The sequence below is a fragment of the Mirounga leonina genome, unplaced genomic scaffold (assembly GCF_011800145.1).
Source record: "Mirounga leonina isolate KUSES-001 unplaced genomic scaffold, KU_Mleo_1.0 Mir_150, whole genome shotgun sequence".
Lineage (NCBI taxonomy): Eukaryota > Metazoa > Chordata > Mammalia > Carnivora > Phocidae > Mirounga > Mirounga leonina.
Window position 1 is genome coordinate 35,987,861 of NW_023270374.1, and position 26,036 is coordinate 36,013,896.

General features: G+C 45.2%; 1 protein-coding gene across 3 annotated transcripts in view; it reads right to left on the reverse strand.

Moving 5' to 3' along the window:
• Positions 1–3,156: 3,156 nt before the first annotated feature.
• The window catches only part of NCOA5 (nuclear receptor coactivator 5), a 30,986-nt gene continuing 8,106 nt past the window's right edge, over positions 3,157–26,036 (reverse strand). The window contains exons 2-8 of one of the 3 annotated variants that reach the window (XM_035006444.1): positions 21,940–22,006; positions 12,520–12,846; positions 10,999–11,135; positions 9,677–9,803; positions 7,213–7,412; positions 5,564–5,884; positions 3,157–5,105 (exon numbers count right to left, since the gene is read on the reverse strand). In XM_035006444.1, the coding sequence (XP_034862335.1) occupies positions 4,516–5,105; positions 5,564–5,884; positions 7,213–7,412; positions 9,677–9,803; positions 10,999–11,135; positions 12,520–12,846; positions 21,940–21,977 (1,740 nt within the window). In that variant the 5' untranslated portion in view covers positions 21,978–22,006 and the 3' untranslated portion in view covers positions 3,157–4,515. Of the gene's footprint in view, positions 5,106–5,540; positions 5,885–7,212; positions 7,413–9,676; positions 9,804–10,998; positions 11,136–12,519; positions 12,847–21,939; positions 22,007–26,036 lie in introns of all 3 variants that reach the window. The other 2 variants (XM_035006446.1, XM_035006445.1) reach the window with 2 other exon arrangements.

Consider the following 26,036-nt stretch of genomic DNA (forward strand, 5'->3'; position numbering starts at 1 on the left):
CTGTCACCGTTTACATACAGACCCTGTGCCCGCGCCCTGGCCCCTTTCCCCGCTGCCTGAAGCCCAGAGGCCACGCCGCTCGGGGCTGACTCGGAGAGGACCGCCCCGCGCGGAGGCCGGAGCCCTAGCGCCCCGTTGGCGCGTCGCTCCGCGGGCCCGGCCTCGCCCCACGGGAGGAGACGCTGCAATAAGGCTGGGGAGGCGCGGAGAGCGGAGGCGCGGGGCCGTGAGGAGCCCCCGCGGGCCTAGCGGCCCGGTCCTCTCCGCCGCCCCGCCCGGTCCTCCTCGGCGCCCCGGCGCGGGCCCGGCTCCCGGCGGCCGGAGGGCGCGCGGTGGGGAGGCCGTGCTCGGCCGGATCCGCCGCCCCTCCGCGCGGGGCCGCGCCTATACATAGTGTACAGGAGACATCGCGTGTATTTTTAACGTCCCCATATTTCTGTGACTAGAAGCGCAACGGACTTCTCTGCTCGCCGCTGTCGAGCTCTCCCGCTGGGGGCGCCCGGGGCAGGCGGCGGCCTCGGGAGGCTGGGTTTTCCTGGACGTCCGCGAGTTTGGGAGCAAAAGTGCTTTCGGCCCAGGCGGGAGTCGTGGTCCTGGCCCCTCGGCACCCCCGCCCCGCTCTCGCCTCCTCGCCCTTCCCGCGCGCCCCTGCGCTTCCGACCCTTCCCGCGAGTTCTTTTCGGAGATGGGGTGAGACCAGTGTCCGGCTTTTCCTGGATCCGCCTCCCAGCGGCTGCGGGGAAGCGCGCGGCCTCTTCTCGGCTCCCGGCGAGCAGGCGCTAGGGCAAGGGGAGGGGCTCCTCGGGGGTGGGGAGAGACCGAGGAAGCCCCGCCCCCGTGCCTTCGCAGGGGGAGCAGGCGTCCCTCCTCGTCGGCTTGTCGCCTGCTCCCCCTATCCCATGGCTCGTCGCCAAAGACTGAAACTGGGGAGCTGGAGGGCTTCCCCTCCCCGGAGTTGCGTCCCTGGGACAGGCGAGGGAGGAGGGGGGCGATTCGGGTTTAGGGGCCAGACCCACCGGGGAGGCTCCAGCTCTGCCCCTGATGTTCCCTCTCCTGTCCCCATCCGGCAGCTGGAGGCTCCGGCCGCCGGGACCCAGCCGCCTTCTCCGTGTCCCGGGGCCCGGCCTCGCTGCCTAGCAGCGGCCTCTAGCCGCGTCTCCCAGGCACCTGGGCCTGGGGGAGGGCTGGAGTCGCCACGTGCTTTTGTTCTTAGCGTCTCTTTGCCCTTCTCCAACTAGGACCCAAGATCTTTGGCTTCTCCAACTCCACTCCTTGGCGCTTTTGCTCCAAGCAGCCCGGTCAGAGGCGCCCTCTATCCCTAGAGAAGGCGCATCGGGCGGGTTCCCTTCCCCCAGGGCGCGTTACTAAGGGGGACAGGCACTGCATGCTCGTTCCAGCGCCCTCTGGGACTGGGTTCAGTACCTCCAGCCCCAGGGCCCTGACGTTCGCACCTAGACATCCTGTCCACCTCCCAGAGCTTGGGGTACTGGGTACTCCTGACCTCACCACCTCCTTCCCTTTGAGCCCAAGGCAGGGAGCTGGAGCTGTTGCCATCTATAGACTGGGTCAGGTGTGGCTGGAGGTAGGTCTGGATATCTGCCTGTTAGGCCAAGCCCTCTGAGATCTGATGAGGGGGCCAGATAGACTCTTTAGGAAGTTGGAGGTATTAGGACACCAGGCCCCCTCCCCTGACCCTCCCTACCCCCCGCCCCCCCCCACCTCTCCCTAAAGACCACCCTCTGAGAACCACAGCTGGGCCTAGCCTTCTCGGGGCTGGAACAACCTAGGCTGAAGTGGTGGGTTGGGCAGAAGGGGAAGGGGGCTGCATCAACACCAATTAGGGAACCAAAGTTGCACTATCTGGACCCAGAATGTCTGGTTGGCAAGAGCAAAGTTTCCATTGATGAAAACAAACATCCCACAATAAAACCCAAGTTTTCTGTGCTACATGTGCAATATTTGTTATGAATGTTATCACAAGTCATTCGTTAAATTATCTTTATCATCATTGTAGCTAGATGTTTCATGTCCATTCAAGTGACTTTAATTCTGAGTGCAATATTTCAATAGCCTTGTAGTGATAACTAGCGTTGCTTTTGTTTTAGACGATCTATGTGCAGGGCAATGCAATGAAGTTGAAAACCCTTGTAAATAGGAGAGGTTGCAAACCAAATCAAGATTATTTATTACTATTATTAGGCCTGCCTTTAATTTTCAGTGTGTTTTAGTATTCCGCATTCTGCCTCAGTATTGATCTTGTGTTCTCTGTGCCAATACGGAAAGGAGCGCGTTGGTTCTTTCCTTTATTGTTGAATGCTCCCATTTAATGCTTTACAGCTTTTACTGTATTTTTTAGACTCCCGTCTGCACAAAATGCAATAAAAATAATTTTATTATACCCTTCACAGCCTGAGATGTGCTCTTTGGACACCCAAGGGGGAGGGGTGAGTATGTGGGAAGAGGGGTGAGTGGCTCTTCAGGAGCCTAGCCTCATCAAACCCTGTCACTGGCAGAAGGGGGCTGGCTGGTCCTCCAGGTCTGATGGCCTGGTTCGTGTTCTGACAGCTGTGGGGCCCTGTCCTGGACAGCACTTAGCAGGTCAGGCTCAGCGCTATCGCCAGCCCACCAGAGGCCTCGGGCCAGTCACTTCACCCCACCCGCCCCAGGGCTTCCTGGTGGGGCTGGCTATTTAATGCTCTTCCAGGCTCCCACAGCTTCTGTGACTCTATGGTTCTGCCAACTCCTCACATAATGGGCAGAACAGAAGGTGGCAACTGAGACGAAATTGAAACAGGAGAGTGCCCCACTCCACTGGCCAGCAATGGCCTCTTCAGGGTCCTGTTTTCCTTTCCTAGAGTTAAGAGGACAAGCCTGCTGCCACACTGAAAGTCTACCACAAACAAGGATGTTTAACACAGCATCATCATTAGCCAGTAGGCTTTAGCTCTGGACTGTTATTAAAGCTTCTAAGTAGGTGGGATGCACGAGGAGAGCCTAGGTTTAGAAGGTCTTCAGGCCTGACCAAAGGAGGACAACAAGAGGGGGCGGACCTCCCGGCAGACCGAAAGCAGTCAGGGCTCCATCAGGGACCCTCCCCTTCTGACCTTGGGAGGGAATGCCCCTGCAGACAGAATGCCCCAAAAAGACAACAACAGGTTTTACTTTTTCATTTTAATTAAAAAGTAATCATCTCATCTTATTAACAACACAGAATTCCAAAGAGGAAAAAAAACACTCTATAACACAAACAGGTCAGAACACAAAACGCTGCCACCTGGGGACCTTGAATTTTTGAAATCGCTTGCTCAGCCACTGGCAGGGACTCAGCTGATGTCCCCGCTCTCCCTCGTCCCCACCAGGGGCCCCTTGCGACTGTGCTCCACAGGGCTCTAATGAGCGCATCCCTGGGGAGAGGGCAGCTTCCCTGGACTCTATTTAGAGCGGCAGCCAGAAGTCCGCCCTCTCGTAATTTCACTCTGGCTCAAAAGTTATGAACAGCCACCGGTATCAAGGACATGTCCAGCTACCAGAAGTCTGACATCAAAATGGTCCCTACCTCCTGCTGCTCAGAAAACAGAACAAGAATCCAGATGAAAAATAAGAACCTGATTTCTGAGCCAAAAGCTCAAAACAATCACTGAAAAAAAACGGGTGTTCCCTGCCGGAGTCTAGAGCTGCCTTCTCAGAGCCTCCGTGAAACTAGCACTAGAGAGGGAGAGGCTGACAGAAATGTTAAGGGGGCGGTGGGGGAAGAGTGGTCAGGGTCCGATTTCACAGTTCTTGTTGAACTGCTGGTGACTGGAGCTGTTCAGCCCATTGGAGATCCTCCAATGAAATGAAGAAAAAAAAAAGGAAAAAAGAAAACCCTGGATGATGCAGAAGAGTGCCTGCTTCTGTGGCTGCCATGGCCACTTCCCAACTCCAGAGCAGCTGATCTATGAATCCTCAAGCAGACCCCGTACACGTGCGAGGGGGCACGACGACGGCACTGTGCTGGCCAAGCCCAGACTGGTCCTCTGCAACCCTAGGCAGGAGCTGCAGACAGGAACTTGAGCTCTGGTCGGCCGGGGCGAAGCTGGGAAACCTTGGTAGATTCAAAATGAACAAAGGCGGTGGCGGTTGACATGAAAGTGCTGTTCCAAACTCAGCCAATCGGGCTTGGCTTCCTCCTGCCCACCCCCCACCCCAAATCCAGCGGACAGAGACCAGAGAAACCCATGACATATAGACTGAGCCCAGACACCTATACTGCCCAAGTGACCCCAGATGTATTTATTTTCTACAAAACAAAAAACAAAAACAAAAAAAGATACACCCCCAAATGCAGTATAAACTCTGACTCTGGAAGGAGTAAGCAACACAGCCTCGGGCAGGAGAGAGAGCAGGTGGTAGAAACATTCGATGTAGAGCTGGAGAGGCGCAGAGAACATCCTCCAAATAACTCTATTTGAACGCAGTTGGTGGGAGGCCAGGGGATGAGGGGACGGGGGGGAGGGGTAGTTGAGAGACTGAGCCTCAGTAATGCCTCTGGTAAGATCCCATCGGGGCCTGGGGCCGCCCCACCTGTGCTGCGGTTTGGCTAACCAGGTGGGAGAGAGCAGGGCCACTCTGGATCAGGGTGTCCAGAGCCTTCTGTACACTTGGATTGTCAAAGTTGATACCCGTGGAAGACACGGGCCTCTGGCTAGCCATGTTGCTGGCAGGTGCTAGGCGACTGGAAGGTTGGCCAAAGAGCCCTTGGGAAGGAGCCCCAGGCCTGGGGCCCATGTTCCGAGCAGATCCCGCCTGTCCCAAAATGTTTGGAGGCTGATTGCCAGAGGCCTGTGATCTTTGCTGAGGCTGGCTGTTCGCTGCTGTGGAAAAATTCTGGTTCTGGGTGTTTCCGGCAACGACGGAGGGGGATGCAGAGCTGCTATTGGCCACAACCGTGCCACTATTGAAGAGGCTGAGGATTTTGGCCTGAAGCTCTTGCTGGGAGGTGGGGGGTGCAGCTGGACTGGGTGTAGCAGAGGGGAGCACTTGGCCGCTCTGGAGCGGTTGGGAGCTTGGCTGTGTCTTCAGCGAGGCACCCGAGGTCGCCCCGAGTGGTTGGCGGGAAATCGGGCCTAAAAGACAGAAGGAGGAGGTATCCAGTTGAAAGTACCCTCCGTGGGCAGGCGGCTTAGCAGCCAGGGAAGAACAACAATCACTGATCACATCAATCACATAATACACAGACTATAACATCAATTTCCCCAAGGGGCTACTTCATGGTATGTGCTGTCTCCAGGAAACAGCTTAGGTGTCCCAGTGGACTTAAGGACAAAAGGGCATCCATCTTGGTTAGCAGGTGGCCAGCAATCCTAGTCCACCCATCGCCACGTTCACTACAGGGACTGGAATTCAGTACCCAAATCTTAAGTTATCATTATATCAGCAAGGACGGCCCGTGGGAGAACCCAGGGCATGGGCTCATTCCCCTTACCCACCCCAAAGAGCCTGGGCCTGCTACCCTCCCAACAGAGCCTGGGGGTTAGAGAAATGCAGAGTCAGAACTTCACCTCGGCCCTGCCACGTAGCTCACCAGGCAGAGAGTCGGTGCTGCTCCTCATAAGGCGCTCCTTCCGCTCTCGCAGGTAGTTGATAATCTTGTCAGTCTCCTCGGCAGTGAGGTACCTATTATCTGCCAGTAGGTTGAGGAGGCTCTGGATGGCCGGGGGGTGCCCCCCGCGCACTCCTTCCTCGGGGCCTCCACGCTCCCTTTCTTGCAAGATGGCTTCATCGGCCATCTTGGCTGCCTGTCTGGCAATCTCCTCACGTTCCTTCTCCCGACACTCATTCTTGTAGCGCTCATAATTTCTGGCCACCAGCACCATGGCGTCTGCCTGGGGCATGTTGCGATGCTCTGTAGGAGAGAATGATAGGAGTCATTTTCTCCCCTAACACACCTGAGTGCCCAACTGCTGGGCTCTACCAGCCCTTTCCTAACCTCAAACCAGCAAGAAAACCATTTTGGTGACAAAAAGCCTTGGGATGGGGAGCAGGGAGAAGGGAAATTAAAGCTGGGAAGATAAGTGAATAGGTTTCTTTGGTGGGAACACATACCTTTCACAGAGCTGGTTCTTTGGGGGAATTCCTAGATCACAGACTTGTAGCAAAAATCAAAGAAACACGACAGTCTCCCACAGATTCAAAAAGACCACATAGGGAATTACCATGGGAGGCTGGCCGCAGGGGGCCAAAAAAGGCCTTCTGTAAAGCCTGGCTCTCCACTGTGATGCTCAAGATAGAGCTGGCCTACTGTTTTTGAATTCATCAGTTCAAAGGTCACGGATAAAGATCAAATGTAACCATAACCTCCTCTCCTCACCCACGGGCAACATGACTTATAGGGTGGTGAGAAGTCTTACAACTTTACATAAATGTCCTCACACATCTTGAGAACTATTCCTCAGAGAGACAAATGACCAAATGACTTAGTGGAAAGCCTTACGTATTTTATGGTTATGGGTATAACCTGTCAGGCAAAGAGATTCCATGTGTGGTGGGAAAAGGGAAAAGTCCGCACCGGAGGAGCAATGACCAGGGCATCAGGGCATTCTGAGTGCGAAGTACTGAAAGCGACCTCAGGGAAGGGCTTCAAGGACTTCCAGGGCCTCCTCCCTGCTCTCCTGCCCCTTCTACTTCTCCAGCACACTCGCAGATAGTATCCCCATCGCCTGTTGTGTTCTCTGTCCCTTATTACGAAGTCTGGTGAAAGCAAGGATTCTACTGCACTCAGTGCAGCGTGCGCCAGAGATGTGCCAGCACCTGCTCTCACGGGCGAGCGCCGATGGTGCCCCTCTCTTCTGAAGTGACTTCATGTCGGTGGCTTGAAACGGGACACGGTGGGAGCATTTACACCATGGAGATCAGCAAATGCTGTAAACCACACCGCCTCCTGCCCCCTCCCCAGAACGAGTTGTTAAACATTTGCCAGCATCCCACTGTCTCTACCTATGGGCTAAATAAATATGTTTTCTAGACAGCAGGCCCAGAACTGTATCCACTGAAAGAGTATCAGAGGAAAATGTGACCGTGCAAGTCTCCTCCAGTGTGTTTATAAAAGGGCCCTGCCACATGTGAGCTGACCTACAAGTCATTTGCTCCAAACCTGCTTCTTCTGAGTAAGACACGAAAGAATTCATGGACTAGTGACTACCCCTGGAAATCTGACCCACTTGGGCCTCCTACCTTGTGGGGTTCCAAACATGATGTTGACTGTGCAGGAGCGGTGAATCTGGTGTTGCTGGGTGATGACGATAGCAAAAGGAGACCCACCCCTGCTAACATCCTCCAAGGCTTGTGACAGGGACACCTCTGTGTTGAGGAAGATCAAGTCCACTACCATGCCTAGGTCTCGTACCTTCCGCCCCACAGATTCAGCATAATCTCTGTAGAAACAAACAGGATCCAGGTGAGTACTCGCTGACCAACTCCCAGTCTGTACATGGCTGCACTTCAGCCAGCAGTGTGGGCTCCTAAGGGGAGTTCAAATGTTAGCGTACCCAGTGTCTCCCTAGTGCCCTCTTCAGGCTCCAAGAATCTAGACCAATTCCTTCTCTTATACTAATCTAGTTCCGAATGGTTATGACTAGCTCAGAATGGCCACACGCAAGTGGCCAACAGCGCAGTCCTTAGCACCCAGGTCCTCCTCTTGGTCCTGTAGTCCAGTGGTCCTTCCTGAAACACCATCCTGCTGCCTAAGACTTGTGGGATGTGTCTGTCTTTGGGGTGGCTGCCAATATAATGGAAAAAAACCATGGGCTTTAATGCTACAGAGGTAAGTTTGGATCCCAGCCTTATCATTTACTTACAAAGTTGTGAAGATTTAAGCAAATTCCTTAACCTCTTACAGACCTGTTTCTTTACCAATAAAACAGGAACAATATGGCTTGGTTCATGTCATTCCCTTGACCTTCTCTCCCATCTAAATTAAATCCTTGATGTATTTCTTCTCCTAGGGCTCATCACCAATACATCCATTTTTGTCATCTGCCTGACCGGGATGTGAGCTCCACAAGAGGAAGGGGCCCTGTGTGCGTGCTTATTTACCGTTATAGCTTCGCCACACATATAAGAGTTGAACTGAATGAATATCCATGTAACATGACGAGTGTGAAGATTAAAAATAATTTAAATAAAGCGCCTAGCAAGGGGTGGTAGAGTAGGTGTTCAGAAAATGACAGCTATTATTATGTGTCAAGAAAAAAAAAGCTATCTACAGTCAAAGCAGCATCTATCTCTAAACAAGGCAGCCCAGAGCCTGGGAACTCTGCCTGCTGCTTCGTGTTTCAACACCTATTTCCCTAGTCTCTGCCCTGAAATTAGTTCTTTAACCCCAAACTGCTGGAAAACACATGAAGTTATTTACTAACCACCTGGGGAAAGGGAACATAGCTAGTGCCAAACCCTGCAAGCTGCTATGCTCCCTTCCGCCTCCCCGCTCAGTCTCTTCAGGAAAGAATGTGAAAAAGAGGCGTGCGAAAAGGTACTGTGGGGGCGCCTGGGTGGCTCAGTCGTTAAGCATCTGCCTTCGGCTCAGGTCATGATCCCAGGGTCCTGGGATCGAGCCCCACATCGGGCTCCTTGCTCAGCGGGGAGCCTGCTTCTCCCTCTCCTACTCTGCCTGCTTGTGTTCCCTCTCTCGCTGTGTCTCTCTCTGTCAAATAAATAAATAAAATCTTAAAAAAAAAAGGTACTGTGAACTTTGGATTGGCCAGAATGGTCTCTTAACAGTTCTGCAAGATCATGGACCTTCACAAAGGTCCTTCACAAAGAAGGCTTGGCTGACAAATGCAGAGACATGCACCTCTCAAAGCACTGGGGATTCAGAGTTTTTCCATGAAGGGAGCATCTACCGCTTTGCATGACCAACATATATTCCCTCTTCAATTTTCCTTTGAGAAAGCACCCTTCTACTCAGTCCACATGATTCCACAGGCCTAATTCCACCTTTAGCTCTAGGAATGGGTACATAACCTAGCCCTAATCCATCAAGGCATCCCAGCACTGCTGGTTCAAGGATGGGAAAGTGAGCTAGGTCAGTCCAGTGAGAAACAGTTCCAGGCCTTTAGGTAGAAGCACTGGGGAAGAAGTTTCTGCTAAGAAGATAAATGTCTAGGGGCGCTTGGGTGGCTCAGTAGTTAAGCACCTGCCTTTGGCTCAGGTCATGATCCCAGGGTCCTGGGATCAAGCCCCGCATCGGGCTCCCTGCTTGGCGGGTAGTCTGCTTCTCCCTCTCCCACTTCCCCTGCTTGTGTTCCCTCTCTCGCTGTGTCTCTCTGTGTCAAATAAATTAAAAAAAAAAAAAGAAGAAGATAAATGTCTAGGGTGAGTGCCCTTCTGCCTTTTCAAGCATGTCTGAGCATGTCTGAGCATGAAGGTGACACAGAGACCAAGTCTTGATGACATGGTTTGACCAGATGTGGCCATACCCAAAGTTCCAAGCCAAGCAAACTAAAAATTTCCCTTTGGGGCCTAAGCCAATTTGCAATGGCTTTTCTGTAAGCTACAACTGACAGAACTCTAGCTAAACACAGGAGAGCAATGCTACAGTACACAGCCCAAATTCAGTGGGTACAGCTGCCAAAGGAAGTCTTAATTTCTCTTCTGACCTTTCTCCTTACTCAGGAGAAATAGCCCAAAGGATTCTTACTTAGTCTGCTTGTTGACCACAATCACAGAACAATCAACAGGCCTCTCGGCATCAAAACGTCTCTGGATTTCCTCAAAATATTGACGATAAAGTTCTTCTCTACGCCGTTCCTCACGTTTCAAACGCTCTGTAAGACACCAACAAGGAAAACTGAAATATGGACTGTGACTTTCTATAAAAATAAGTCAGAGGCCTTATTGTGAATCCTAAACTACTTGTAGGCCAAGGTGATAACATACACATACTCTCTCTCTGAATTACTCTTCTGGACTATCTCCTAAAAATAGCCAGTACAATTGTTTCTTACTATTATACATTCACTGAAATGGAATAGTTGGATTAGAGGGCGTGGTCACTTTAATGTGTCATCTGATACATACTACACCAAGGCTGCTACTCTAAAGAGGCTGTTACTAACTTATCCCTTCACAGGGGTGGATCACCGAGTGCTATTTCTCCACATCTTAGTCAACATTGGGTATTGTCATTTTTGAAAATTCCTGCCAACATGGTAAAAGACGGTATTCTGGGGCACCTGGGTGGCTCAGCTGGTTGGGAGACTGCCTTTGGCTCAGGTCATGATCCCAGGGTCCTGGGATTGAGCCCCGCATTGTGCTCCCTGCTCCTCAGGGAGCCTGCTTCTCCCTCTCCCTCTGCCTGCTTGTGCTCTCTCCCTCTCTCTCTGTCAAATAAATAAATAAAAATCTTAAAAAAAAAAAAGGTGGTATTCTGTTGTTATTCTTATTTGCATTTTGGCGACCACTATTTAAGACCCTTATTGACAGGTATTTGTAATTTGTTCTGGAAAAAAAAATCATGCAGTGAAGTTTTATTACAGATTAAAAATAAGGTTAATTCAACTATGAAATAATTCAAAAATCTTTAAAGATGTATTGAGAAAAATGAGGCTTTGAAAAAACATATTTGTCTTTACCTAAATAAGAGATGCTGTTAGGTAAGAATTACATATAAAACAAAAAAACCCACATGATGCACAGACAGTGCAAACAGTTGTAGTTATTTTGTTAATTGGCAAAAAGCAAGCACTTAACCCTCTTTAGCTCCAACTTTTTGTTCATTTCTTACTGCTGGAATCTCATATTCACTTCTTCTTGTTACATGACTAAACCGGATGATGGTACTAATTTGCATTTTATAAATTATTTTGAAGCTGAATGTTCCCTACATATTAGCAGGATATTTGTATTTCTTCTTTTTGTGGATTACTTCACCAAGACATTAGTCCCCTTCTAGTTGGTTATTCGTTTCCTCTTTCATTTGTCGAGTGCTTCACCAGTAACAGTAATAAACTGCTGCTTTACCTTTTGCACGAGACTGACTTTCTGGGCCTGGAGGGCCTCGTCCATCAAAGCTATCTCTATAGCGGTCAAAATAAGCATCGTCCTTCCTCCTGCAATAGTCATCCATTCGCAGGTATCGGTCATAAGAGCTTTCTCTCCTGAAAAGTGGAAGAAATTTGCACAAAGTTAAAAGTCACCTATGCTGCAAAACTCAGATATAGAGCATTTTCAACACCCACTCCTGTGAGGAAGCAGCACAGTAAGGCAGGACTTTGGGATTAGACAAACGAGGTGTGGGTCTGAGATTCACCGCTTATTGCTCTGTGGCCAAGACTATGTTAACCTACTTTGCAAAATGACTGGGAGGATGTACAGAAAGCTCTCAGAATGTCCCTGGCTTAAAGTAAATGCAAAATAATTGATAGTAACTACTGATATTAATTTTGATGCTTCCCCATCCCCCTTGCCTGTGTTTTTTAAAAACTATGCTTTAAAATACATATACACATCCATATATATGTTTCATATAAATACACAGATACATTTCTCATCACCTTGAGAACACCCAGAACAGAAACTCTGTATCCATTAAGCAGGAACTCTTCACTTCCCATCCCTGTAACCGCTAATCTATTTTCTGTCTCCTAAGAATTTGCCTTCTCTATTCTTGTCAGTGGAATCATACAGTATTTGTTCTTTTGTATCATCTGGATTATTTCATTTAGCATTATGTTTTCAAAGTCCATCCTTGTTGTAGCAGGTGTATTACTTTCCATTTTATGGCTGAATAATAGTTCACTGTATGGATATATCACTTTTTTTATTCATTCATCTTTTGATGGACATTTGGGTTTTGTCCACCTTTCAGCTACTGCGGAGAGTGCTGCTATGCTACATACAAGTTTCTGAGTCCTTCTTTTCAGTTCTCTTGGGTATGTACCCAGGAGTGGAATTGATGGGTCCGAGTAATTCTGCTGTATTTAATGTTTTGAGGAACCTCCTTCCAACCATTCTCCACAGCAGCCACACTATTTTATATGCCCGCCAACAATGCATGAGGGTTCTATCTCTCCACACCTTGCCAATATTACTTTCTTTTGTTGTTTTCCTTAATAAATGATATAGCCAACCTAGTAGGTATAAAGGGGTAGCCTGTTGTGGCTTTGATTTGCATTTCCCTTTTGACTAATGATGCCGAGTGTTTTTTCCCCAGACCTACTAGCCACGTGTACATTTTCCCTGTGTTTCTGCACTGCCAAAACAATTTGAGCTCCATCTTTTTTTTTTTCCATTTGCACAATGCTGCCTTTCACAGGTCACATGGAAAGATCCAGATTCATTCGCTAAGCATAATTCATCAAACATTCACACATTCAGCAAATATTTATTGAGTAGCACATCTGCCACTTGCTAGACATTGGAAATATAAGGCTGATAAAGTCACTGCCCTTACAGAGCTTTCAATTAGTTCAGCAGAATACCCATAAAAGACTGTTATTAAAAACAACAAAACAAAATCCAAGCAAATGGCTGTATATGTACCTGTACATGGGCTCTCGGGAGTCTCTCATATCTCTGTATCTGTCGTACATGGGGTCCCGGTGATCTCGAAAATCCCTAGAGTCTCTTAGATCACGAAAGTCTCTAAGGTCTCTCATGTCCCGAGCATCACGCATACTTCTGCTGTCTCTGTGATCCCGAATGTCTCTGCTATCTCTGTGGTCCCGCAAGTCTCGGGGGTCTCGCATGGCTCTGCTATCACGGGCATCACGGCCATTTCTGCCATCCCTGGGCTCTCTCCTTGGACTTCCTCGGATTGGGGATCTATCACGTCTTGTATCTCGACCGTCTCCAAAGCCATATGGATCTCTGTGGGAGGTAGCAAGGAGGAGCTAAGACAAAGAAATTGAAGGTAGCCAACCCTTCAGCTCTTTATTGGAGGAAGTCCCCACCCTCTCCAAGCATTTTTCTCTAAAACACGGCAGCCAAACAGTGAGAACATGACTAAAATTTTAAAGAGAGTCACCCATCTGGTCAGCAAATAAAGACTAGTAGGCTTCAAGATCCCAAAAGATTAGGACATCAAAAGAAGAATGTATGACCCAAAGCCAAAGATTTTGACTGGGGTCACAGTATTTGTCAGGGAGTAATTCGGTATTCTTTACACATGCCACGCTATCATCTTAATCTCCACAGGTTTTCAAAGTGGAAGCATCTTTCCCCTAGAACCTGTTTTTTTCCCACCAGACATGTTTGAAAGAGATTTTAAAAGGGGGGAAAGTTGGAGGGACATAGTAAGGGGCAAGACTCATGAAATAAAAAAGGAGCAAATGCACAATCTCATACAAAGTAACAATGGTCCAAGTAGTTGTTCCTGAAGTACAGAAAACCTCACTTAAAATATTGAGCAGGATAATCAAATTAAGGGAAAAAAAGAAAAAGTACAATATGACACACACAGTAAAGTATAAGAACACTCAGCTTCTCTGTCTTCTCAACATAGTTATTGAGTAGTGGTCTCTCTCAATCTGAGTTCAAGGCAGAACCAGGTTCCTTTTTTTTTTGAACAGTGTTTGAAGTCACAGATAAGTTTGGGCTGCTCTCATACAATATTTTTCATGAGACATTCCACCCCACTCTTTAAACTTGTTATTCAACCCACTTCTTTATCCCATTCCCGACTTTTTCACTTCTGCCAAAAATCATCTTCCTAGCTACCAAGGTTTAAGTTCTTGAAAGTTAACAATTCTTCCTTTCCTTTCCCCATTAAGTCACTTGAATCCTGTTCACTTTTCTTTTTCATTCCTACTGGATTCAAAGTTTAATCCAAACCCTTTTGCTTGGTATCAACAAGTTTCCAAACCAAAACCAAAAAAAACAAACCAAACCAAACCAAAACCAATCTTCCAGATTTCAATTCATTCAACACATAAACATCAGATTAACCATTCAAATTTCCACCTGTTACCAACTGCAGCTTGACAATCACACTTCTAGGTACCCCTCCCTAACAAATCTGGACCCTTCCCAACTGTTATTGCTCCCCCATTTCCTGATTCAACCTAGTCCGTTCTGTTCTTATGACTTAACTCACACAATGCTATCTGCTTCAGGATTTCTGTTCACATGGTTTTTCAACCTGGAATGTTTTTCCTGCACTAACAAGTATCACCCAATCCTCACAGGAAAGTTCATGTCCCAAATCTTCCAAGATTAGAGAAGTCTAATCTCCCTAATAACTGTTGATCTTTCCTGCTGCTCAACTCTTAGAACACTTACTATTTCTATTACTCTTCTCTATCTGATATTTACCTTTTCACAACAGTTTCTTGTTTGACCTACTTTAAGGATTACCACCTCCATAAAATCTGCCCTGAACTCTTGAACTTCCCCAACAAATATGCTCCTCCTCCAGTCCTTTCCATCTCAATAAATGGCACACCTACCTACTCAGTTACTCAAGCCAGGAAACTGAATGTCATCTTTTCCAAAGCCCCATCCGCTCTTCCAATCACATTTCCAAATTCTATTCTTTCTCTGAAACTAGTATCAATTCTGTCCATGTTTATTTCCGTTAGTACTGCGGAAGGCCAACCCACAATGACCTTTCCCTAAAACCTGAGCAAGAGACTTCTACCGTGGGGAAAGACTTCCCCATTTCTGCTCTTGCCTCTTTTCTAATCTTTCTCCATATTATTCTAGAGTGATTTTTCAAATATGTAAAAACCTTTCACTGGTTTCCCACAGTATTCGGAATTCAATCCAAAATCTCCAGTAAGGTTAGTCAGGTGCTGCGTGGTCTTGGCTATCTTCTCCAACCTTACCCACTCCCCTCCGGAGTTCACCACTATCTTGCCACACTGGCCTTTCAGCTGTAACTAGCCAAGGTTTTTCCTGATGCCTCTACTTGAGCAGCAAGAACAGATCCATACTCATTCTCTATGTCTCAGCATAATATGTGTCTCTTACCCCTGATTCTCATAGTCTGAAAGTTTATTTTCTGCCCTTAAATCCTGGCCACATTTTCTCATAGCACTGTTTTTGTCATTTATCACAATGTGACATATCTATTTACTTGTGTAACATCTGTCTGCTCTACTAAACTGTGAGTCCATGAGGACAAGGATTGTCAGTTTGACTCTCCACCATAAACCCACTATGTAGGTTTATAATGTCTGGCATGCAGCAGATGCTCCACGACTTATGTTGTATGTATTTCTATCACTGCACTTATCACACGGTTCTGTAATTTTATCTGTTTACATCGCTTCTCTACTGAAGAGTAAGCTCTCCTGAAATCTCTGGATCCCTAGGACAACAGCATGGAGTTCAGTAAATGTTTAATGAATCTAATTATTCAACTCAACTGTAAGCCTCTTATGAGCAGGAGTCATGTTTTGTTTAAACTTTTGTCATCTACCGTGATTAAACATATTAGGCAGCCATCACGATGCCATCAAGCCTGGTAACAAGCCTCAATTTTACTTCATTCACATGAGCACAGCAAAAATAACTTAAATGTCAATTCTGCATCTATGAAAAGTCCTTGTCATACATTTTAAGGCTCACAAGTACTCTTGATTTGTGGGAGCAAACATGGGAGACCAGGGAGTTTAAATGAGGAGGCGCTAAACATTTTTCCTATTAAAGTGCAGATTAACCAAGATTCTTACTTTGTTTCTTATTATGTCATATAATCTTCCTCACATGTGTAACATCTGATAGAGTATATAATGTGGGAAAACACTCAGGATCCTTTGGGAAGAGACAACTGTTAAGTATTTTTGGATTAATGATTAGCAGATAATCCTGCCTTGGGGGGCAGTTAGAAGTAGTCATTAGAGGTAGAATCAGATTTCAAGTGTTCTTGGCAATCAGGGATAAGAGATACCATGAGCCTGATAAACCACAGACCACACACAAAGCCTTTGGGTTGTGGAAATGAGGGGCAGGGATATGGCTAAGAACACCGAGTCACAGCACATTATTCACAGCCTTAGGATAATTAAAAATGCCATATTGTTCTCATTCTTTTGAATCCACTGAAATACCTTACTTACCTGTCAGAGTCCATCCCTGGAGGCTGACCATAACCCCAGAATCCCAAAGTCTAGGTTCATGCTTCCAGTGTGAGAAGGCAAGCACTCCCTTTCCCTCAATAAATCTAAAGTCCTTATGCAACAAAACTACTAATTCCCTCAATTGCCTTCTGGGTAAAATGTAGAAAAGATGATATTCACAAGGTGGAAAGAACCAAACAAATAGTGGAAGTAGGAACAGAGAAGATAATAATATGAAAGGGCAAAGCTTTTCTCCTTTCTCCAAAAGATGAGCAGTATGGCAGAAGCTGTTCTTCTAGAGACAAAAACAAAAAACCTTTTAGGGTAAATTTAGGACCCTAACAAAGATCTCCCCAGAACAAAAGGGCTCCTGCTGATGGCCCCAACATCTTTCTCAAAACAAGAACCAGCTAACAAAAGGGAGGTACAGGGTACAGGAAGTCAGAGTGCGCAAGGAGGAAGCCTCTGAATGAGATGCTTGACCTTAGGTAACAAGTGGGTTAAAACCAAGTTTCTGGAGCATAACAGGGTTCACAATCTCATCCCATGGCACCAGAGGTGTTTTACTGGGGACCAAATGCAGTGTACCCTCAGGTACCACGTCACCAGAGGCTAAAAAGAAACTGAACCTTTTAAACTGAACCAGTTAAATAAATTTCAGCACTGGAGTCCACAAACTGAAGGCAGATGACAAACACTACTAAAATTGTTATAAATTTCTCATCTATTCAACTGGGGAAAAAAGCCAAATGTTTTTTGCCTTGAGAGAAATATAGTCATATCATTAGAAACATTTGAGAGGTAAGAGAAGGGTGGGTGAAGGGAAAAGCCATAGCTCAGATGGTAAGTGATGTGCTTCTGGTAGAACAGCTTCTCTTCCGGGGACTAAAGAGGTGTGCAGAGCACTAGGCATTTGAGAGCCTACAGAGTAAGAACTGACAGATGATCATCTTGGAAGTCTGTGATGGACTTCGAGCTTCTCTTCCTCCAGAGAATGAAACCTCAAGCCCAGGATGGTGTTCTTTGGCCTTGGCTTTACAGAATGTCAGGGAGGAAGGCCTCTGTCCTTTTTTGTCAGCATCTCCTTTCTGTTCATTGGAATATTTTCCTTGGGAGGGCCAGCTTTTCTTTTTTTCCCCTGCTCCTGAAAAAAAAATCTTTAGTAGTTGTTGGTACTTCTGTTCTGTCACAGATACTGTCCACAAATATTATCTAAAATGGCTGGCTGCTGTGTGATGTTGATTCCCCACCACGATGGCTCCATGTTACCGTGAGAAAGAGAGACAACAGACTTGTGCAGAATTTTGCCATTAGGTGCTGGTAGGATATGGAGTGCAATGAGGTATCACACCTCACAGATCCATGTCCATGCTTCTCCCTAGGAAGCACGATGATGATTTTCTCAAGCACAGATATGACTTTTCTGTTGGTAGAGGTGGCACTTCCTGAGAACCGATGGCTGTTCTTCAAGTGTTAGTGCAGAGGTAATCACAGCCTGGAATCTTAACTTGCGAGGCCCACCTAGAGCTAGCGCTGTCTCATACCCAAGGAGCAAGTGGTTATCAAAGGAATTAGCACCGTAGATAGAAGTCATCTTGAGCCACATAAGAAACTTGGCTACAGCTAGGATATTTCTGATGAGCCGATCCCCGATGACTTTCACCGAAGAGGCACCAAGCCCAACATCCTTAACAAATACACAGGAAAAATTCTCTGCAGAACTTTTGATGTAGACAAATTAGTTCTATTTGCTCTTTTTAATGTCAGACAGGAACGTTTAGAAAATACAGAGTCTCACTTGGAGGCCACATCCGTGTAGGGGTATGCTCCAAGACCTGGATTGCCAGGGTGTTGAGCCGAAGATAGAAACTGAGAACATCTGAGGTACAACCAGAATCACGGTCTCTGAAGAAGGTAAGGGCCAGTGCCTAGCACCAATGCTAGACAACTTACATGGTAACTAAGCAATGTAGTCTAGAGTCCAATGAAGTGGTCCAAGGGTTAAATGATGAGAACTCAGGCCGAAATTTGATCCAGAGCAGGGATCCCTGATGCAGAGTTCTGTGCTTGGCTGGACCAATATTGTCAGAATTACACGCTGACAGCTGGAGTCATTAGGGAGGCACATTACTGAACAGAGAGCAATGCCAGCAGAACTGTGGCTTACAGAGACATTTGAAGAGGTGATAATCCTGTGAAAACTCCCAAAGGTACTTAGGTGTTTTGACACTCAAGGTTAACGTCCAGCAAAACAAGGTGTTACAAAGGTCTTGCCAGCATGCTTAGAAACAATTTTATTAAAAGGAGCAGCACTGAAGACATAAAAGTACCACTTAAGGGAAATATCTGCCACAAATACACTTTTTCTCCCCTGTGAACAATGCATATCCTATGGCTGGGGACACATGACTTATTAGGGTTGCCAAATGAAGGCAGTTTGGCAGTTGTCAACAGACTGGTATATCTGGAATTACTTCAAGGCTCTGACTGGATGTACCCAAAGAGTGATATCCAGCGCTCACCCTTAGAGAAATGATTAGCCTCTTCCAGGCTAACTAGTCATCCATCTTGCCTACTTATTCCATTTTATTTCTGCCCTATTGGTATACCATAAGAGACAATACATGATCAGTGTGATGATCAAAATGTTAGTGTTCTGTTTTGAATACAATATTCAAATTTGCCCGGCGTTAAAGAGTTTTTAAATTTTTATTTATTTATTTATTTATTTATTTTTAAAGATTTTATTTATTTGTCAGAGCGAGAGAAAGCACACAAGCAGGGTGAGGGGCAGACAGAGGGTGAAGCAGGCTCCCTGCTGATCAGGGAGCCCGATGCAGGACTCGATCCCAGGACCCTGAGATCATGACCTGAGCCAAAGGCAGACGCTTAACCGACTGAGCCACCCAGGCATCCCTTAAATTTTTATTCTTAAAGGTAAAAAAACTGGGACTCTCTGCTCAGGTTTTAGACAGGGCTCAGAACACATTCTACTCAATGTGAATATCCTTCTTCCCTGAACCTTATTAAGCATAACTGTATGACACTTCATCATGTTAAATAACATGCTGAGGAACCCAGTTAGGGACATAGCACCAAGGGGGAAGACTGATTCTGGATGGAAATTAAATTAGCCCAACTGTGCCTCCTATTGATTGTAAAAAAAATAGGAAGCTACTGCCCTATCCACATCTCAAACAACCTCATTTTAGAAATTGTTTCTGAGGAAGGTGATATTTTATTTTTTTAAAAAAGATTTTATTTATTTGAGATAGAGCAAGCACCAGTGGGGTGGAGGGGCAGAGGGAGAGGGAACAGCGAACTCCCTGCTGAGCAGGGTGCCCGGCGCAGGGATCGATCCCAGGACCCTGGGATGATGACCTGAGCCAAAGGCAAGTGCTTAGCTGACTGAGTCACCCAGGTGCCCTGAGGAAGGTGGTATTTTAAAAGGTATATAAAAGTGACATATTTGTATTTATGTCTCTGGCAGGGAGGACATTTTAAAAGCCCCCTCCAATGTTGTTTGTATGCTTTGTTTTTAGGGGGATCTACTATTAGAAAAAAGAAGAAAAGCATACAACTATTTCTTCCATTACAGATGAAATTATAGAGTTATTTTAAGTTGGGATGAAATTAATCTTTTTTTTTTTTTTAAAGAATTTATTTATTTGACAGAGAGAGAGATAGCGAGAGCAGGAACACAAGCAGGGGGAGTGGTAGAGGGAGAAGCAGGCTTCCTGCAGAGCAGGGAGCCCGATGTGGGGCTCGATCCCAGGACCCTGGGATCATGACCTGAGCCGAAGGCAGACGCTTAACGACTGAGCCACCCAGGTGCCCCGAAATTAATCTTTTTAATTTAATGTCCTGGCAATAGCTACATGGATTCCAAGCAGGGGAGATGGTTATTTCCTCAACATTGCCAATGTCTGCTGAATACCTATAATCAGTTGGAAATGTTAAAAGCATTTAGCTAAGTATCATTAATAAGATGACATAAATCAAGAGCACAAACAGGAACTACTCTGTATTCTTCAATGTGCCTTGTTTTTTGTTTTTTGGGGCGGGAGTTGCCTGCAAAAACACACAGACATTATCCAGAGATTATAAGCATCATGGGGACAAGAGAGGGGAGATGATTTTACTAGCGGAGCCAGTGTCTTTACAGTTACCCATTCCATACTCCTTCTGGTAAGCTACCTAGTTCAGAAACACATGCATTATTGCTCCTCGGAAACTGGATACACACTGTATCTATCTCTTTTCAAGCCCCTTGGCAACCACAGCTTCTAATGGACGCCCCCTATTTCTGACCATTAGATGTAAACTCTTAGCCCTCTGTATTCCAGGTTTATTGGGGCAATGAGAAGCAACACAGATGGGACTTCCCAACACCTACAGGATGGTTTGATGCAGCATAATGGAAGCAGACATTATATGGAACTGCTAAAGTTCTGCAGGATTCATTTAAGTTCTTTAGGATACTCACACATACCCACAAAATCAATCAACACAGTATTTACCTGTAAGCTACAGGCATTCCTTACAGTGTTAGAGAGGACAGACAGAATAGCAATGTATATGCTCACTTCCGCAGTGAGACCAACGGACAGCCAGGGCATCCACCTGGCAGCTGTAGCGTAGCTGTAGTTGTGGTGTCAGATTCAACTCCTTTGCACCGGCAGAGTGCTCAAAGCCGCCAAATTAAACCACCACCTTGCTGCTACAGTCTGCTTGAACTCTGCAGAGCAGTCATGTATAATCTATTCCTGGTAGCTTAGAAAATACCCACCCTTCACATCCAAGTGGGGGCAACATACACCAAACATACAGCAGCCAATTCTTTCCTGTAAGTGGGGAACAAAATATAGGTGTTTTTGTCTCAAAGGACAGCTGTATGTTATGTGTAAGTTAGCTGGGTATATCCCAGGTGACCTGCGGAGCTACCAGTACAGACCAGGATTCATCGTACTCAGCAGTGTTCATTTCACTGTAGGAAATGTAGTCTACCACGGTATGTAGTTTATTGTGGAAAACTGGTATTTTTACTTAGACGTAAAAGCCAAATCCATACTGAGTATCCATTTGGGCCATGAAGAGACACAAGATATGGAACAGATCATATCTGTCTGCATTCCACACAAAAGTGCACACACTGCATCCACTTGTGTACTGTCAGGGGGCTAGTTTGGATACTGCACCTTTGGTGTAAATGGTAACATTAATAAGGCTCTTCTTTGAGAGAAGGGGCCAATTTAATGCATATCTCATGGGTATACATCAGGACTATCTCTTTTGTAGACACTGGAAGAAAGAATATATTAGGGAAATGCTTTTTATTTCTAGAAAAGCTAGGAAAAAGGGAGACTTTTGAGAGCTGGAGTGTTTTCGCCCTTTTTATTCCCCTCAAATGGTAACCCCAGCATGCGAGCCAACAGGGGATCTCCAGCACAGGCACGGCAGCAATCTCTCAAGCAGCACTTTCCATAAACCTGGTTAACATCTGGACCGGCAGCCATTTGGAATGAAGAGTCGAATCTCTGCTGCCCACTGCAGTGCAGCATGGCACACACCAACGACCCTGGGGCACTCCTCCTGCTGTGGAGGCTCCCAGTGACACGTGAGCTGGGGACAGACAGAGGTTTATCCTCTTCCAATCGCCTGCAACTCATGTTGCAAGCTGAACTTGCTGGGTTTGTCACCAAAAACGCAAAGCTTCTCTGCATCTCCTGATGTATGTTTAAAAAAAGCAGCAAGGCCCTTCACACAAGGTTCATGTTCTTATTGTTTGCTTGAGCGTTTCTGATTTGTTGGGGGGAAGAAAAGACCCTTGATGTACGAAGTTGGGCTTAACTCCCCAGAGCCCAACTCTCCCAAGGTAACTCACTGCTTCAGGGTACTTTACCTTCGTGTGGGGCTGGGTCTTGATGGAGCCGTATTCATATTTCTTCTTTCCGCTGCCTTATTAATATCTGAAAAGAATAATCAACCCATCTGTTCAATGCTACGGAATAAAAACAAAATCATCAGCACATTTCAAATGAAAGCAACAACAAAAAAACTACAATGACAACCAGATGGTGTAAGAAAATCCATTCAGCAGACACACTGTCACTTGGGCAATTTTTATTAAGTTACGGCAGTACATTGTCATGGTTTGATAAGGAATGTCCCTCAGTTTTCTAGCTAACACAATGCTTTAATGCTCTGCCAAGTCCCAAACCTAACAACTGCCCCCTCCAAAAGTAGAAAAGGTTGCCTGCTAAACTCTTGGAGTGCCAGCTGTAAGATTCTTTTTTGAGGGCAGGATAGTGGGAGTAAAGACAGGAGACAGAGTTTAAAAAAAAAAGAAAAAAGAAAGAGCAAGGGCAAATAATTCCATTTTATGTTACAAAGAAGAAACAGCTGGACTCTGTTGTCTTAAAACTTCCAATATGCCATGAAGCAGGGCCTACTTCTAATGTGCCTTGTGTTGCATTCCACTGGACAGAATGTTCCAGAATGAGATGTAGGGAAGAAATTTTTTTTTCCTAAACGAAGTACATTACATGTTAGCAACTACGACCCTCACAGATAAGTACCTAAGAATAAGAATTGGCATTTGGTTAGGTAGTAAAACACTCCACATATGAGTTTTCATTAGAGAAGCATGGCATTTACAACTGGGTAAGGGAGAACAGTGGAATCATACAAACTTACAGAAAAGCCAACTTGTGCAGTTAAAGCCTGCTTGCTAAAAACAAATTTGCTTTGCAAAAATTGAAGTGAATAATAAAAACACCATGTATAAGAAAGAACTGATGAAATAGCTAAAGAAATGTACCAATCTATGTCCAAAGATAACACAGGACAATTTTTACATGACTTAAAGATTAATAAATGTATTAAAAATTTTTGGTTTTGGTTGAATGAAAAAATGAAACTGCGTCCTGCTGCAGTGTAGTTTCGTTTCCCATGTTCCATAGTAAGCAATTAGTAGTGTATCTAATGACATTAAATGGTATTAAGCACTCACATAATTAGAGTGCTTTAAAATAGTAATTATGTATTTAAAAAATTCCAACTGGAGTCCTATGGTGTGAGAGATCACAGTAATAACAAAAAACTTAAGAGGTCTGGCACAGACTTTACCCCGATATGTTGTCAACTTTTGAGTTCTTATTCAAGTGAGAATGATCTTCAGTTCCATTTTAAGTCAGAGTTTCTACTGTATCTAGGAGAAGAATGACTTTTGATAAACTGAAGGTAACATAAATCTAAACAGTAAGAGAAGCGTATTTCACCCTAAGTTGCCTCTCACATTTTCAATTAAGTAGACACAATGCTATCATCCCTCTATTTAAAAAAAAAAATCAGAAAATAACGTCCATACAGGACTTGGCCAGTAATATCTGACCATGGCTTTGGTATAGCAAGTAGCACTTTCACTTACAACCCTAAAAGTTCAGCAACATCTGAACTGCACATTATATAATGATAAGCCTTATAGGGAATACCTAGTTCTTTTATATGTTATTGTGAAGAGTATCAGTTCAGGTTTAGAAGGACCTATTGCTCTCTAATACAGGGTGAATATGATTCAGAAAGAAATGTCATCTCTTTGATTGTTTAAGTAGTTTTCAAAGTATCTCTGGAATACACTGAGGGTGGTAGGGGTGTGAATATTTCTTTTAAATAAGCACCATATCTCCCAGCAGGATTCCATATATTATTGAATGGTCTTGTGAATAAAGAAAACTTCTCTAAACATTGACTTGACCTGAACATTTAGGTTAGAGTACAGAACATATGGTACCACTTTAGTTGGCAAGTTTCTATTAATGTTATATAATTTGCTCATATGATATGAAAAGGACTATTACACTATCTAATTATATCCATTTCTGTGAGCACTTACATATAGGCCCGGGGGCACCAAAGTAGTAATGTATTAAAACACTTTTGGGGCAAAGCTGGTTCCAGTTAGAATGAAGAAGGTAAATATTTTATTTGAAGTTAGTGAAATTTTTTTGCAATTATTTGAAAGATTATTTAAAATTCAAGATTATTTTATCTTTAAACCATTTTGATTATAATTTGCCTCCTAACATCTATTTTCATTAAATAGTCTAAAGCAATTATATTTGGATGGGGTGGCTTATGTTTCTTCTGTAAAAAAGAGAACTCTCAGACCATTTGAATTTTTTCCTTTTTTCTTATTTTTTCCTTCAAGATTTTACTCATTTGTCAGAGAGAGACAGTGAAAGAGGGAACACAAGCAGGAGGAGCAGCAGAGGGAGAGGGAGAGGGAGAAGCAGGCTCCCTGCCAAGCAGGGAACCTGATGTGGGGCTCAATCCCAGGACTCCCAGGATGCCTTGGGATCATGACCCAAGCTGAAGGCAGATGCAAAACAACTGAGCCATCCAGGTGCCCCAGTAATTTTTTCCTTAAATGCCAAGTGTTTGTTTATTCACCTCTATTTAAGAGTTCCTTATGTCTCCACCTTGGGTGAGATATGGAGAAAATGAGACCTGGAAATTTTTGATAGTTTCATTGCCACCCAAGAGGGCTGCTCAGGTTGGAGGAAGGTTGGGGGGGGGGGCGGTTTCAGTGAGAGTTATGAAAACAAAACTGTCATCACCACCAATCCTGATACACAAAAAAATCCTAACATATGGTGACACAGAACTTTTGGAAAACCTAGGAGTTCAGAAATACAGGAAGAATAGAGAAGCTACCAAAAGTAAAATAACTTCAGGAAACTGATCACAAAGTATAATAAAGATCTAAAGAGTCAAGGGAAAAAAAACCCTTGCCCCATCCCAATTTTTTTTTTTTTTTTGGTCACATAATTCAATAACCCATCAACTGGGAGGTTGGAGGTTTGTTTGAAAATGCAAATATTGGGACTGGTAAAGAGGGCTTTTGTATTAATCAGTTAACCAGATTTTTTCCTTCTTAAATCCTTACAGAGATACATAATCTATGCCAAGGAAATAGAAACAACGTTAACGTAAAGGAAAAGAAAAAACAGATGGAAAGACAACCTTTCTGGGCACCTTTCTGGACATCAGGTAGGGAACCGTAATTGGAGAGAATTTAATCAACAAGAGGACAGTGGCAATTTTGATGTTTCTTTCCCCTCCTGCTCTATCTCATCCTGGCCAAATGCCCTTAAGACTTGAAGTCAGGGGGCGCCTGGGTGGCTCAGTTGTTGAGCATCTGCCTTTGGCTCAGGTCATGATCCCAGGATCCTGGGATGGAGCCCCGCGTCGGGCTCTCTGCCCTGCTCCTGCTCCGTGGGAAGCCCGCTTCTCCCTCTCCCACGCCCCCTGCTTATGTTCCCTCTCTTGCTGTCTCTCTGTCAAATAAATAAATAAAAATCTTAAAAAAAAAAAAAAAAGACTCAGTCTCTCAGTGTCTCTTTCACCTCAGCTTGGTTGGTACATCCATACTTTGTGAGCTATATTAGCAATGTGAATGCCATTCAAAATCACCATCACTGCAAGGTACCTTGGCCTGAATATCTTCTAAGTGGTCTTCTGAAAATAGTTAAAAGCACTTTTCAGGTAAGGAATTTTAGACAAGAAAAATAACACCAACTGAAGGGATCTACATAAGAGGAAAAAAAAAAAACCCCAGAAAATAATCTAGAAAACATGATGTCACACAGGAAGTGGCAGAACTGTTTTAAGCCGCAAAAGATTGGGGTAAAGAACTTTCAAAGAATGACACAATGCCTAATGTACATTTTCGACTAATATGCTAGACAGGGTTCACACAATGGTCTTTGTATATGCTATAAATAAAAATTCATGTTTCATTCATAGTACCAAGAACTGCTTTGCTCTATTTTTTAATTGTACCATCATAAAAACAACTCTTTTCACCTTAAAATCAATTATCACAAGCTATCACAATGGAAAACCATAAGGATATTCTAAACAAAGTGTAGCATGAATCACTGCACTTATTGACAGTACCACTGTTGGACTGTTGGCTGTTCGAAGAATGCAGAAGCA